The 14602-nt window shown below is 36.4% G+C and overlaps 1 protein-coding gene across 10 annotated transcripts in view; it reads left to right on the top strand.

Moving 5' to 3' along the window:
- FUT8 (fucosyltransferase 8) overlaps window positions 1-13321 on the top strand; it is a 327631-nt gene extending 314310 nt beyond the window's left edge. For 9 of the 10 annotated variants that reach the window (XM_033187704.1, XM_033187708.1, XM_033187706.1 and 6 more), the window contains 2 exons: window positions 3721-3871; window positions 11305-13321. In XM_033187704.1, the coding sequence (XP_033043595.1) occupies window positions 3721-3871; window positions 11305-11622 (469 nt within the window). In that variant the 3' untranslated portion in view covers window positions 11623-13321. The remainder of the gene's footprint in view (window positions 1-3720; window positions 3872-11304) is intronic. The other variant, XM_033187709.1, reaches the window with a different exon arrangement.
- The last annotated feature ends 1281 nt before the right edge of the window (window positions 13322-14602 follow it).

Below are 14602 nucleotides of genomic sequence, written 5' to 3'. Positions count from 1 at the left end.
CGTAGATTTCTGGACCTGGAAGTATTTAGATGCAAGGATATAAACTTTTTTTTTTTTTTTTTTAATACAGGGTCCAGGTTGGAGTGCAGTAGCGCAATCTCAGCTCACTGCAGCCTTGACCTCCTGGGCTCAATGATCCTCCCACCTCAGCCACCTGAGCAGCTGGGACTACAGGCACATGCCACCACACTCGACTAGATATAAACATTTTACAGCTTTGATCCATAGCACAGCATGACAGTTTTATACCAAACAACCCTTATCGTACAGTTGGCAGTATCTACTTGAACTGCACGAATAGTAAAACCAGAATTTCCTCCTTGTAGCCAACAGCTGTAACTCCCCTCCCAGTGGTAGTCCAGGCAGCAATTTTCTCCATATTCTGTTACTAGTAGCCTTTTACGTATAATTTTTTTCTCTTTGTAATTCCTTTTATTTTTATTTTCGACTTGAGTCATTTCTTGGGGATTTAAATGATGGGGTTTTTTCTTTACTCTTTTACTTAAATGTTTTTCTACTCTGACTTAATTCTACTTTAAACCACTCAGGATTGGTTTTGATACCTAAGCAAATCATAAAACTTCTGCCATTGTTTTAGGAGACCAAAAGCATGAATTAATCTATTAACAAAGTACATAGTGTGCAAGGTAATCATTGTTAGACTTTTCTGCTTCAAGAGGGTGAAGAGATGAAAAATTAAACTTAAATGATGTATAGTGTTCACACAGTCAGAGGAGAATCCATTTTCTGTGTTGCTCATTCTTTGAAAAGGGGTTAAAATTAGCTTTATGCATATAGCTTCTGTGTGAAGATGCTTAGTTAATGCTTTGTGGCTTGGTATTACACTTCAGATTTCTCCATGTTAAGATTGAGTTTGGCCGGGCGCAGTGGCTCATGCCTGTAATCCCAGCACTTTGGGAGGCCGAGGTGGGCGGATCACTAGGTCAGGAGGTCAAGACCATCCTGGCTAACACGGTAAAACCCCGTCTCTACTAAAAATACAAAAAATTAGCCAGGCATGGTGGTGGGCGCCTGTGGTCCCAGCTACTCAGGAGGCTGAGGCAGGAGAATAGTGTGAACCCAGGAGGCAGAGGTTGCAGTGAGCCAAGATGGTGCCACTGTACTCCAGTCTGGGCAACAGAGTGAGACTCCATCTCAAAAAAAAAAAAAAATTGAGTTCATCCACAAGATTTTACCACCAGCATCCCAGTGACTGTGGCAGTCATTGCTATTGTGGCGATCTCTTTAGTAGTTCAGTATTACAGTGTTTGAATCACAGAATCATTGACAGTCAAAGAAATAAGAACTATTAAAGTTGGCTACCCAATATTGCATTCTAAGATTGTGGAGATTAGGGATGGGGTTAAACCAGGAAGAAAAACAAGCCTTTAAAAGTCTCCCAGGTAAAATATTTACAAATTGAGTTTATTCTTTATTTTTAAAATGCTGGATGAGTTCTTTCTAAAAGTAGATACATTGAAATGTTCTTGTCATTTGTTAAAAGTTTTTTGTAAAGTATTTGGTTGCCCTGTGAAATGAAGAATCAGCAATGAATGGTATATTTGTTCACTGTTTTGTTGAACTCCTATAATATGCTGGACACAGCACAGAGCACTAGGAATACAAAGTCAAAATATAATGTGTGGCTCCTTATCTCAGGGAGTAACCAACAGGTAGACAATATACATGTAACACATAATTACAGTATAGTTAGATAAGTCTCCTGAAGGAGTTTACTTACCAGGTACGGTGAAGTCACAAAGAGAAGTATCTTCCTCAGTCAAGGGAAGGACTTCAGAAAACAACACCAGATATTAGTTTATAACTGGAAGCTAGTCCTTCATGGATGATACAAAAATAAATTTTTATACAGTAGAAAAAGAAAAAAACCTAGAATCTAAAACCTCAAGGTAGAAGAATTCCTCCACTGACATAGTTGAGGGTGAAAGACAAGAAGCATGTTTGTGCAAAAAGTTTCATGCTCATTATGAAATGTGTAAAGTTTCCTTCTTCCATTATTTACTGTTTTGTTTGTGTGTGTTTTGTTTTGTTTTACACTTAGGTATCATTTATGAAGCCATAGAGATAGGCCTGAGAATTCTTTTGCATGTAGAGATGGGCCTGAGGAACTTAGGTACCTTTTTTTTTGTTTTTAATTTTTTTATTTTAATAGTGGTGGGGTTTCACTGTGTTGCCCAGACTGGTCTCGAACTTCTGAGCTCAAGCAGTCTGCGTGCCTCAGCCTCCCAAAGTTCTGGGATTATAGGGATGAGCCACCACACCCTTAGGTACCCTTTTGATTTGGTTCCAGAGAGGGCTCTTTTAGTTAGGAAGACCATTAATGTTAGTGTTGCTTCTTGGTAAATTGATCACTCCTTTGTTTCACTGAACATCCAAACCATGCTGACAAAGTTAGTCTTTATTCAAGGATAAAACCTGTACTGGTTTTATCAGTTCCCCCCTTTCTTTCTCCCTCTAGCATTTCATATTTCTTTGTTGTTGTTTCTGCTCCATGCCTGGGTATGCAGCTTCACAAGAATCACGTTAAAACTATTTCTGGTTGTTTTCTTTTCAGAACAAATGTGACATTTTCTTCATCTCCTTGATTTTGAGCTGAAGAGGGCAAACTGTCAAAAATAATGAGGCCAGATGGATTTGAACACTGAATAGCAGTCTGAAACAGTGCTCAGAGACTTTGCCTTTACAATCATTATTACAGAGGCAATGAGGGAAAGCTCGTTGGTGGCCATGAAATGAAGAGAAACTGAAACAGCTCTTAGGGGATTAGGGAAAGTCCCAGGCATAGGTAGCACTCACTTATTCGTGTATTTATTCACACAGCATTGTGTGGAGTGCTAGATGCTGTGATGCAGAGAAAAAAAAACTCATGGTCCTAACCTTTTTTGGAATACTGTTTGAAAGACAAACATGTAAACTGACTCCTGATGCTTCAGGGTTTCTATATAGGAACTATTATTCCTCCAGAAAATATTTATTCCTCCTCTATTATATTCCAGATTCTCTTCAAAAGACATCCTGTATGAATACTTTTAAACACACACTGTATCTCTAGCAAGACTACCAAAATATGGCTTGGTGGGCATCTATGGAATTTGCTTCCATAAATATGAGAATGGGCTATTACTGTTATTAGGTAAGAGTAGATGATTCTTCAAGAAGGATGCAGGTTAAAGGAGACCGTTAGTTCTCACAAATTTTTAAAATATTCGTCTCTTAACTTCTTTTTATTATTAACTTGTAATGTCAATGAAGAAGACATTTACAAAGTCTAATCCAAATCTGAATGATCAAAAATTCTAAATTAAAAATTTTAATGAGGCTTTATCACAGCATTTATATTCCAAAGGAAAAGCTCAGTGACCAAATATGAAAGAAGTTTGAATAAACTCTTAAAAGTCACTCATTACAAAAAGAAAAAGGAGACTTCAATTTTCGACTATTTCATGAATTGATAAAGGACATTTTGATGTATGTATGTGTGTTTTATATGATATGCCAATAAAGTTTAATATACAGGGCATTCCAGAATGGTTTCTGCCCCACTGATGGACTTCAAAGATGTCTCATCAACTACACTATTAAATGCCATAATTAAAGGTCTCCTTTCTGTTAGAAAGCTCTTAGTCCAAGCAGCAACTCTACCTTCTGATAGGATACTGTGATATCTATGACCATCTATAAATTAATTTATTTTTTCAGGTACCCCAATTATGAATTTATTAGTGATAACTCTATTTCCTGGTCAGCTGGACTGCACAATCGATACACAGAAAATTCACTTCGTGGAGTAATCCTGGATATACATTTTCTTTCTCAGGCAGACTTCCTAGTGTGTACTTTTTCATCCCAGGTAAGTGTCAGGAGGGCATTTTAAAATAACCAATACTTTTTGGTTGTATAGGAGTCAGAAAAATTATTTGTGTGTCTGTGTATTGTTAATGTTCATTATTGTGACTCAGGTGCAATTTTTCTGATACTCAGTAATGATCCCTTTTGTGAAAGAATGAAAAGATCCCATAAAATAGCCATTCACGTGCACTGAATATTTAGTTTGCAAGTAATGGCTGACTACATCTCCACTGAAGCCAGTTACTGGAGTTGTTTAAAGTATTTGGTTTGTTCATAGCATTTAACAGAAACAACAAGTAATTAAGCTTACTTAATACTTTCTAATTTTGCATATAGTCAATATGTAACCAGAATCCATCCATGTCTACACATTAGTGCACTGATACTGAAAGGCTTAAATGTCGTAAATTTTGCCTCAGTTGATTGCTTTATAGAAAAGAGAGTAAATGTAATTCCCTTTCAAGTTCTACTACATTTCTACCAAGTGAGAAACTGTATGTTAAATTTAAGAAACACAATATCACAATCATTGTTTGAATTTAATTGTTGCAGATGATTATATTTTATGGGTGTGGTATATGTGTTTTTATGAGGGTCCAACCAGCTTTATATGCCCTGTGGAATATCAGGATAATTATAGTGGATTTTATTCTGTTCTCTCATTTATGCACATATTATTGGTTAGTTCATTCAACCAGCTGTTATGCTCAAAATTATACTAGATGCAGAGGAGATTTCAAAGGAGATTGAAGATACAGTTCTTGCCCTGGTCCAGAATCTAATAAGCAAAATACACACATAAAATAACTAGAGAATAATTAACAGAACATACAAATTGGTATAAGATAAATGTATGCTTAAATGTCGAGAAGAAGCAGAGAAAAGAAAATGTGAAAAAAGGAAAGCCATATCATTTTTACGAGAGTATACTTCGGAGAGTAAAAGGAAATGGATACTTTCTTATTATATGACAATATACATTGTCATGGGATGGCGAAACTATTTTTGGAAAGATACCTAGCCAGGCAAAGGTTACAGATTCCTTTAATATGGAATAAGAATACAACTTACTACCCAAAGATAGCTGCACAGAACACACAGCAGCAATCTTAGTCAGAAGGGAAAATGTCTTCAAGTTCCCATGAAGGCATCCACTATTGATGTTTCTCCCTAATTGGGGCACGGATCCTATCTTTAAGAAACTCTCATTTCCATTCTTATTGCAAGAAAGGGGCAAGGTTTATAACTTCTTGGTTCCTTCCAACTGTTTTTGAGAGTCTTGACTATGCATCTGCCTGATCAACAGGTACATGTAACTGGTAACAACCTCCAAACATTCTTGATGCTTATTGTTAGAATGAGTGAATCAAGAGTCACTTCCCCAGGTATGCCACCTTCTCTGTAGGCCTGGATTTTAGGCCTGCCTGAAGTCAACTCCTCTAGTCCAGGTTTCTCAACCAAGGCACTATTTTAGACCCGATAATTCTTTGTTGTGAGGAGCCATATTGTGCATTGTAGGATATTTAGCAGCCTCCCTGGCCAGTAAGACCCTCACTTCAAATTATGACAACCAAAAATGTGTCCAGATATTGCCAGATATCCCCTGTGGAACAAAATTGCCCTGGTTGAGAGTCACTGTTCTAGTCACAAGATTCTAAAATTAAATAAATTTACACATGTCTAAATGTTTACCAACCTCACATGTAGACAGGCACTGAGACTTACAGGGTTGTACTCATGTTTTGCTTATCTTCTTCCAGCCCTCCTTAGTAATACCATTAGGCTTATTCTGGAATAGAAAATTTTTTCTTTACTCTTTTTTTTCTTTTTGAAGTTGTACTTTAGAATTTTGGATCCTCATAACTCCAATTTTGCCCTAGAAATCAGGATCTCTGTCACTTAATGATGGTAGAATTCTGTCTAGGCTTGAGGAGAATATTGTTCTATTACTTTGTTTAGTTTTATGCATAATGTCGACCTCAGTGTATTCAGACCTTGGGTCCAGAGAAGCAATTCATATGAAGTAGGAGTGATGCTGAGAAGACTTTCTGTATCCAAAGGAATAAGGCTCATACTTATATATCATGTTGTTCCTAAAAACTCTTGGCAGTCAAAGTTTGCCCAAAATAATTTCACTCATTTGAACCTAAGCAAAATTAAAATAATATTTCATAACCCAAAATAGACTTGAATAACTCAAAATATTTTATGTTAGGGTTCATAATATAAGTTTAACAGTAAAAATACCTTCCATTTTTATAGTGAGTAGCAGTTTGCCTAATGTGATTACCTCCTTATCATGTACCTTATTTGATGACTAACCACTGTAGCATTTGAAATTATAGAATAATTCCATATTCAGTGATAAATCTTTGGGCTTACTTGCACCTCAGGATTTTTTTCAAATATTTTTAGTAAAGAAGTATTTAGTAAAATTTAATGTTTTTGTAGTGTGAATGAAATTGTTTGCAGGATTATTATATAGATTCCCTTACCATAAACCAAAATTGGAATTGTTTGAAAATGCCCTAGAAATATCTTGTCGTCATTGCCAATAGAGGGTGAGAAAAAGTCACTGATGGGATAAAATGCCAAACCATTGACCACTGATCACAGAACAAGAAAGAGACAACCTGTGGTATAGAGTCGGGATATCTGTATTTGAGTCCAACTTTGAGCAATTAGTGGCTGTGTGTCCTTGAACAAATTACTTAGCCTATCTCTTAACTGGTTTATTTTTCTACATGTGAAAAAATAATAGTACCTATAGTATAGAGTTTTTGTGAGGATTAAGGAGTTATAAAAAGTAAAGCACTGTGAATAGTACCTAGCAATACAGTATTAAACACATTAGCTGCTATTATTATATATCTGAATACTTATAGGAATATCTCTGCCTGTTAGACTTTATGGTATTTATTTGGCAGCTCTTTTTCACATGGCTTCATTTCAGACATGGCTTTCTTCATTTCACATGGCTTTCATTTCAAATGCTCTCACATTTTAGAAGGAGCATGAAACGAGCTCTTCAAGGACTCCATTAGCTCTACTTGTGGTCATGGGTAATGCTTAGGGTCCATAAAGAAGAGGAACTGTTAACATTCAGCATGTACATTTCTCTGGGCCAGTGTACCACCTCGGCTTCATTTTGTTTAGCCTATTGAAAGAGAATATTGCCATATGATGTGATTTTTCAGAAACAAAAGTTCTTCATTCCCAAAAGGTGAGTGAAGACCTAGTATTTCAAGTAAATGTGTGTGTGTTGACCTTAGTGAAATTAATTTTCAGACTTTCCTATATATGTCATAAGCATTCTGGAAAATGGAGGAAGACTAAAGCCATACATCCAGAAGAGTGACAAAAGATAAACATTGAAAATATGTTCAGCCTGGAATAAAAACATGAATAACCAACTCTCAACTTTCTTCGATGATTATTTCATGTGCCAGGAGATGTTAGGAAGTGATACAAGTTTAATATCTCCTTCATAATTATTTGACCGTCTTTAAGTTTTACTCATGTAAACTTTCTGTCTCCTATACACTATCCTTTGAGGAATACCATGTAACAGTAGTGGGAAAGAGTTGACCTGTTGACCATGAGCTATTGTCGACAATACTGCAGGAATGAAATGCCATACTAGAAGGAAAGATGCAAGGCTACATGTTTGGAAAACTGCAGGCAAAAATGTCATGTCACCTTAATTGAGATTTCTCAGAAGTTGTTATACCCATCTCCCTCGGTCTCAGGCTTCTAATCTTTCTTTTATATCCTTAAGTGAGGTAGGGGAATTCTCTCTTCTTCAGTGAAAAGTTTTTAAAAGCCAACACTGTGGCTCTGCTCTCTAATTTTGTTACGATTATTGCTCTTAGCTTTCTGAATTCCTTCATCAGATCTGTTTCTCAAAGCCAAGTTTGTCCTAAAAGCCTCATAAATTGAATAGCACAGTCCTCAGGATTTAATATGAAAATTGCAGGCAGTATTAGCATTTTTTCAAGTGCATCAAGTGAATTTTGAAAGCTATGCAACCACATTCTAAAACATTCTACCAAATGCATTAATCCTATTCTGTGTTACTGGAAATTGCCTATGTGCAAAGCATGTCATTTGTCACTTATTTTCTTATTTGAATCTTAAATCTGAAACAAAGAATTTATAGTTCGAGAATAACAGCAGTTGACAGCCCAGCTGTAGATAGGCACAGTATCAGAAAGGTTTTCTGAAAATATTGCTTATCAGGTTCTGGGATCAATTTTTATTTTTCTGAAATCTGACTTACAAAAATGGTTGCAGATGCTCACTTTAAAGACTAACATTGTTAAAGACATTGTTTAAAGAGCAGTGAACGTTACTCAGTAGTTGCAGCCATTGAAAATCATCATAATACAAAATCACTTTTTTCCCCCATGACACCTCCCTTTATGGCAGTTATTACAATACTCTTATGAGCCTCTCTGTGGTCTCATTCCAAGTCTGCATGCAACTCAACTCCTCTTACTACACTTTGAATCAGATTTTGGAAGCCCAGAGGGCAAAACCGAAAACTACGTTAACTATTCCAGACAGAAGGCTCTGGATTGGAATTTCCATTGAGATGTGGCTCATGAACCAACAGTGGATACCTGTTGAGAGTACCATGGAGGAAAGAACAGGGTGAAATCCCAAGGTGTGAACTCTCTGACTGCTTCCCAGAGCAGAAGACAAGAAAAGTATTTGCATCCACAGGGGCTTTATCTAGCTTACAATGCTGAGTGCTGTACAGTGCAGCTGTTACTGCATTAATCCTTCTGGCATTTCTCACAACAAAGAAAAGACCTGGTTCTTATTCTCTTATTGTGTAGTAAAACAAAGCAGTTTACAGGAAAAGTGCACAGATGTCTCAGCCACTTCCAACTTCTCACACTAGGAGATCCTCCTGCCCTTATCTGTTTTGACAAAAATAAGATCGCATCTACTCTGAGAAAGCTTTGGAGGCTTATGTAAACTCAGGCTACTTCTAAGGGATGAAATTCAGACTAATGGATTCCTCCCTCTTTTTAAATTTTTTTTTAATACAGTCATATCTGTTTTATCCTTTGGCAGGATTTTTGCTGTTACAAACACCATTACTGTGTGCTTTACGATGTACTAAAAATGGTGCAGTGCCATATCAACACAGAATAAAGTTAAACATACTACATGTAGCCTGCCACTGCTTTGCAAACCATGGACTGCTCTCAGTCATGCCACCTGTCAAGCATCAAACCTGAGTATGGACATCAGCTACAAGCCTTCATTTACCTGCCATGTGATTTGAACTTGTAAACCACGTGGTAGGTAAGGAAAGAAGAGAAGAAGCATAGAGTGACTAAATGCAAACATTAACACTATAGTAATCTTTTTAGCCTTTTGCAGTAAATTGCCCCATGGTTGATATAGACAGTTTTAAAATTACTTCCTCTTAATGTTATATATGGATCTGAAGGGTTAAATATCACCCATGGACTTGCGTCTCCATTACTGGGCTGGTATTATGCCTGCAGCAATATTCATTCAACAGATACTCATTGAGCACCTACTATGTGGCAGGCATTGTTGTAGATGTTTATCCTAAGGGAATATATACTCAAGAGCCTGAAAGAGTTCTAACTGCGGCTCTGCCATTAACTAGTTCCTTTTTGGATTTTTATTTTTATTTTTTGAAATTTAATCTTTCTGTGGCTTAGCTTCTTCATCTGTAAAATAATGAATAATAATAGTACTTCACAGGTTTGTCATAATAGTTAAATGAGTTGAGACAAGGTGAGGGAATAGTACACTATTATAACACTGCCTGGGACATAATTAGTGCTCGTTAAGCTCAGCTGCTGTCCTTAGCGGTCATTCTTACGAGAAAAATAAAGGGCCACACCTGTGTGGCACTGGTATGCTTGCAGAGGCCTACAGTCACATTTGTCATTTTTATAATGGGCCACCTCAGTGTCTGAAATCTCTGCTATTATTATAATAGTTATTTCTTTGTTTTAATAAAACAGTTGCGTTATCCATCAAGGTTAACACATGAACAACTCTTGATAGCAAAACATACACTAATTGTTAGGATTATACCCAGAAGAAACAGGTCTCTAAGGGTGTGGGACGGGGTGCAATATTGTTTTTATGAGAGTAAGACATTTAAGAGTGGAGAGGAGGAAACACATCACGGCATATTGTCACAGTAGAGATTGTGGTCATCCTAAGAGTAACACAAGGTCCTGCATTCCTGGCTAGGGATGACTGAAGAGTGGGTGAAGACACCCTGAAAAGAAGACTGTCAGGTTTACCCAAGGCTATCTTTGGACTTATGCTATATCTTTCTGCTGTTACAATATGAACATGGAGAATAAGATTTACAAGAGAAAATACATATAGCGGTTACAAGCATATGCAGACTGCCTGGGTTCCAACCTGAATCTACCACTTACCAGTATAACTTTGAGCAATGCCTTAACTTCGCTTTGACATCTGTAAAATGAACATAATGATAGAATTTTATGGGGATGCCAAAAGGAATCTAACTACATTAGATAATATCTAAAAACAATGTCTGACAGCAAAATCTCAGTAAATATTAGCATCTATCATTGTTATTGTAGTTTGCTATTATTGGAGCTGCTTTAATTATTTAGTTTCTTCTTTTCCTGAGTCCCTCTTAATTTTGCTTGCCTTCTATGAGCCTTTGGCTGAATTTGAAGCTTAAAAGTTCCAAATCTTTTTGATCCCTATTTTATTGTAGTCTCAGTATTCTACCAATGATCTCAATTGTAAAATGACATTGCCAGTATAACCTTTGTTGAAGTACTAAATTTGAAAGCAAAGGTTTTATTATTTTGGTTCTATATCTAGTTGAAATTCTGTCACTGAAATTTGCACAAATCACTTAATCTCCTTGTGTTTTAGTTGCCTATCTGCAAAATTAAAAATACTATCTAATTAGCAGATGAGAATGTGTGATTGATTAACAGTGTATGAAGGAAAGGGACCATCAGCATTTGTGTTAAGTTTTTTTTATCCTAATCCTAAACTTCAAATTCTTTAAGGGCACAAACTATGTCTTACTCATTTTGGTATCATGAGTGCCTAGCTTGGACCACTGTGTGTGTAGCTCTTAATAAATGTTTGATAAAATTAACTAATTCATATTCTTAAATTATTTTGTACTATAGAGAGAGAGATTTTAATTGTAATAATCTTTCGTGGGTTTTTTTTTTTTTTAATTTGAAAAAGGATCCAGACACAGAGATGAAGAATGACATATACCATCTTCTGAGAGCAAATGGACTGAAAGCTTGTGGCTAGAATCCACCTACTTTTCAACTTCTTACTCCCCATCCTTTTGGCCAAGGGCTTTTAGATTGCTGTGAAGGAAAGGCGAGTGTTTATATACTAACAATTTTTTTTTAATTCTTTCCAAAGGTCTGTCGAGTTGCTTATGAAATTATGCAAACACTACATCCTGATGCCTCTGCAAACTTCCATTCTTTAGATGACATCTACTATTTTGGGGGCCAGAATGCCCACAACCAAATTGCCATTTATGCTCACCAACCTCGAACTGCGGATGAAATTCCCATGGAACCTGGTGATATCATTGGTGTGGCTGGAAATCACTGGGATGGCTATTCTAAAGGTGTCAACAGAAAACTGGGAAGGACGGGCCTATATCCCTCCTACAAAGTTCAAGAGAAGATAGAAACGGTCAAGTACCCCACATATCCTGAGGCTGAGAAATAAAGCTCGGATGGAAGAGATAAACAACCAAACTCAGTTCAAACCATTTGAGCCAAACTGTAGATGAAGAGGGCTCTGATCTAACAAAATAATGTTATATGAGTAGATACCCTCAGCACCAAGAGCAGCTGGAAACTGACAGAGGCTTCAATTGGTGGAATTCCTCTTTAACAAGGGCTGCAATGCCCTCAAACCCATGCACAGTACAATAATGTACTCACATATAACATGCAAACAGGTTGTTTTCTACTTTGTCCCTTTCTTTCAATGTGTCCCCATAAGACAAACACTGCCATATTGTGTAATTTAAGTGACACAGACATTTTGTGTGAGACTTAAAACATGGTGCCTATATCTGAGAGACCTATGTGAACTATTGAGAAGACCTGAACAGCTCCTTACTCTGAGGAAGTTGATTCTTATTTGGTGGTGGTATTGTGACCACTGCATTCACTCCAGTCAACAGATTCAGAATGAGAATGGACGTTTGGTTTTTTTGTTTTTGTTTTTGTTTTTGTTTTTTTCCTTTATAAGGTTATCTGGGTTTTTTTTTTAAATAATTGCATCAGTTCATTGACCTCATCATTAATAAGTGAAGAATACATCGGAAAATAAAATATTCACTCTCCATTAGAAAATTTTGTAAAACAATGTCATGAACAAATTCTTTAGTACTCAATGTTTCTGGACATTCTCTTTGATAACAAAAAATAAATTTTAAAAAGGAATTTTGTAAAGTTTCTAGAATTTTGTGTCATTGGATGTTATGATGATCAGCCTTATATGGAAGAACTGTGATAAAAAGAGGAGCTTTTTAGTTTTTCAGCTTATTTACCTTGTTTTTTTCCTGTTTCTGATATAGTAACTAATTCTTAACTGAGAGACATTGGTCGATTTTAATACTGAAAACCAATTTTCATTGGTACTCATTACAAAATTGCTAAGAACACTCTTTGGGAGCTTTCTTTCTCTTATTTTGGACATTGTTTTAACTGAGTGAAATAATCATAACTCCTCGCTCCCAGAGAAGCTATCACCTCCATTTCTAAAACGATTACAGGTTTGTTTGATAGTCTTTCTTAATGTATTTATTATTGCTTTTTGTGAGTAGGGTCCTGTTTTATCCAGGAACCAATTTCTGCCCTGGCCTATCATGCCCTGCTTTTGAGAGTACCAGGTGTCTTAGGGATTGGGAAACTGGCTGTTTCTGAAGTATATGTCTCATAGTATGTAGAACCTGGTGACCAAGGGAGAAGAGGGACCAGTGGGAGACCCACAATGGATTGAGTCTTGGGATTATCTCTTCCAAATACTTCCATGTTAGAATCACTTCAGAAAATAAGACTTTGATGTTTTGTCTCTGAACATCACTTTTGTCCTCATAAAAACACTTCCTTATTGTATGTAGCCTGCCTCCTACAGAGGCCTGGCAGGAGTTACTCCATTCTAAAAGAAAAATATCTCTGTAGGAACGACTTTCAGGCCTGATGTTAAATATCAGGGATCCTAGGCAGAAACTGTTAGTCCTGGCCTTCATATCTTCACCAAATGAAAATACTGTATATAAAAATCTCACCACCAATTTTAACTAAATTACTTTTCTCAAGTCAAGCCTCCCAAAGAAAAAAGAAATTAACTTCCTACAGTGTCAGCAAGCAATTTTCCATTTAGTTTTGGTACAAATAAAAGTCATTTGAAACAATCTCCAACTGAGTGGAGGTAATTCGGATTATGAGTTATTTTGCAACTCGCATGTCACATGTCATTGGAACATCAGTAACTGTGGGTCTGATTTGTGCCCTTATAGAAGATCCAAAGGTAAATTAAGTTAGTCTCTTTTCCTTCTAAGTTGACCTAGTTCCAGGGGTGAAAGGACCAAAGAACAGAGATATGAAGGAAATAAATTAAGGAATATTTCCCAAAGGGAGTTGAAGACTTAATTTTTGACATTTTATCATTTAGTTCTAGAATTTCTACTTAATTATTTGTATTTCTCTGAGTTTTTTTATTCACTACAAGCATGTTTAAATTACGCTTTAAAATTATTTTCTGGTAAATTTGACATCTGGATAATTTTAGAATTGGTCTCCATTGTTTATCTTTACAGAATGGTCAGATTTTGGGGGGAGGTCCCTCATATATTGAGTGATTTACATTGTGTCCTGAACATTGTAAACGTTTATGTTGTAGATTCTGTTATATTACTCTGAAAAGTGCTGTGATATATCTATATACATACATATGTGTGTGTGTGTGTATATATATATATTTTTTTGCTTGTGTTAGCAGGCATTTAACTGTATTGGACTCAAATTGTAAACTGTCTTGGGCAGCAGCTGAAAATCTCAATTCATGTAGCTGGAGTCTATGCCATGTGTAGTTCAGGGCTCAGCCAGAGAGATGGATAGAATTTATGCACAGAATTTGTAGTCCTTTTTCTTTGGCTCCCTTTCTTCTGAGATTTCTCCTCTCACTTTCCAGCAGCTGTGGTTGCTCTGATTCTTAGACCAGAAAGACTGCAGTTTTCTTTCAGCCCAAAAGCTATACAATGTGAAATTCACCTTGTGCCATTCCCTTCTTTAAAATTTAACCTCTTTTCAGAACTTGCCTCTGTTTGTATTCAGTCTCCTACCCTCATGGTATTTTTTGTATTTTATTGAGTTTATAGTTGTTATTCATTGGAATATTGGTTCAGGGGGTGCTTACTCCACCATTAACTTAAAATGAAAAAACAGCCCGGGAGAGGAAAGGTTTAGTCTTGTGAAACCCCTGTTGAGACTCTGGCCTCAATAGCCAAGTAGCCAGTAGCCTTACGTAAAAAGATGAAGTAACCAAACTGTTAAACCTGCACTTGTGAAGGGCTGATGAATATTGTTGACCACATCTGTCTGAATAGCCTTTCAGAACCACTTTTTTTTGGTAAATCATCATGTACATGATGGTGATTCATTCTATACAAGTTGCCATGTTGAGAAGGCTGACA

The sequence above is a fragment of the Trachypithecus francoisi genome, unplaced genomic scaffold (genome assembly GCF_009764315.1).
Source record: "Trachypithecus francoisi isolate TF-2019V2 unplaced genomic scaffold, Tfra_2.0 Lachesis_group3, whole genome shotgun sequence".
Classification (NCBI taxonomy): domain Eukaryota; kingdom Metazoa; phylum Chordata; class Mammalia; order Primates; family Cercopithecidae; genus Trachypithecus; species Trachypithecus francoisi.
This window is presented reverse-complemented; position numbering and strand designations above follow the sequence as displayed.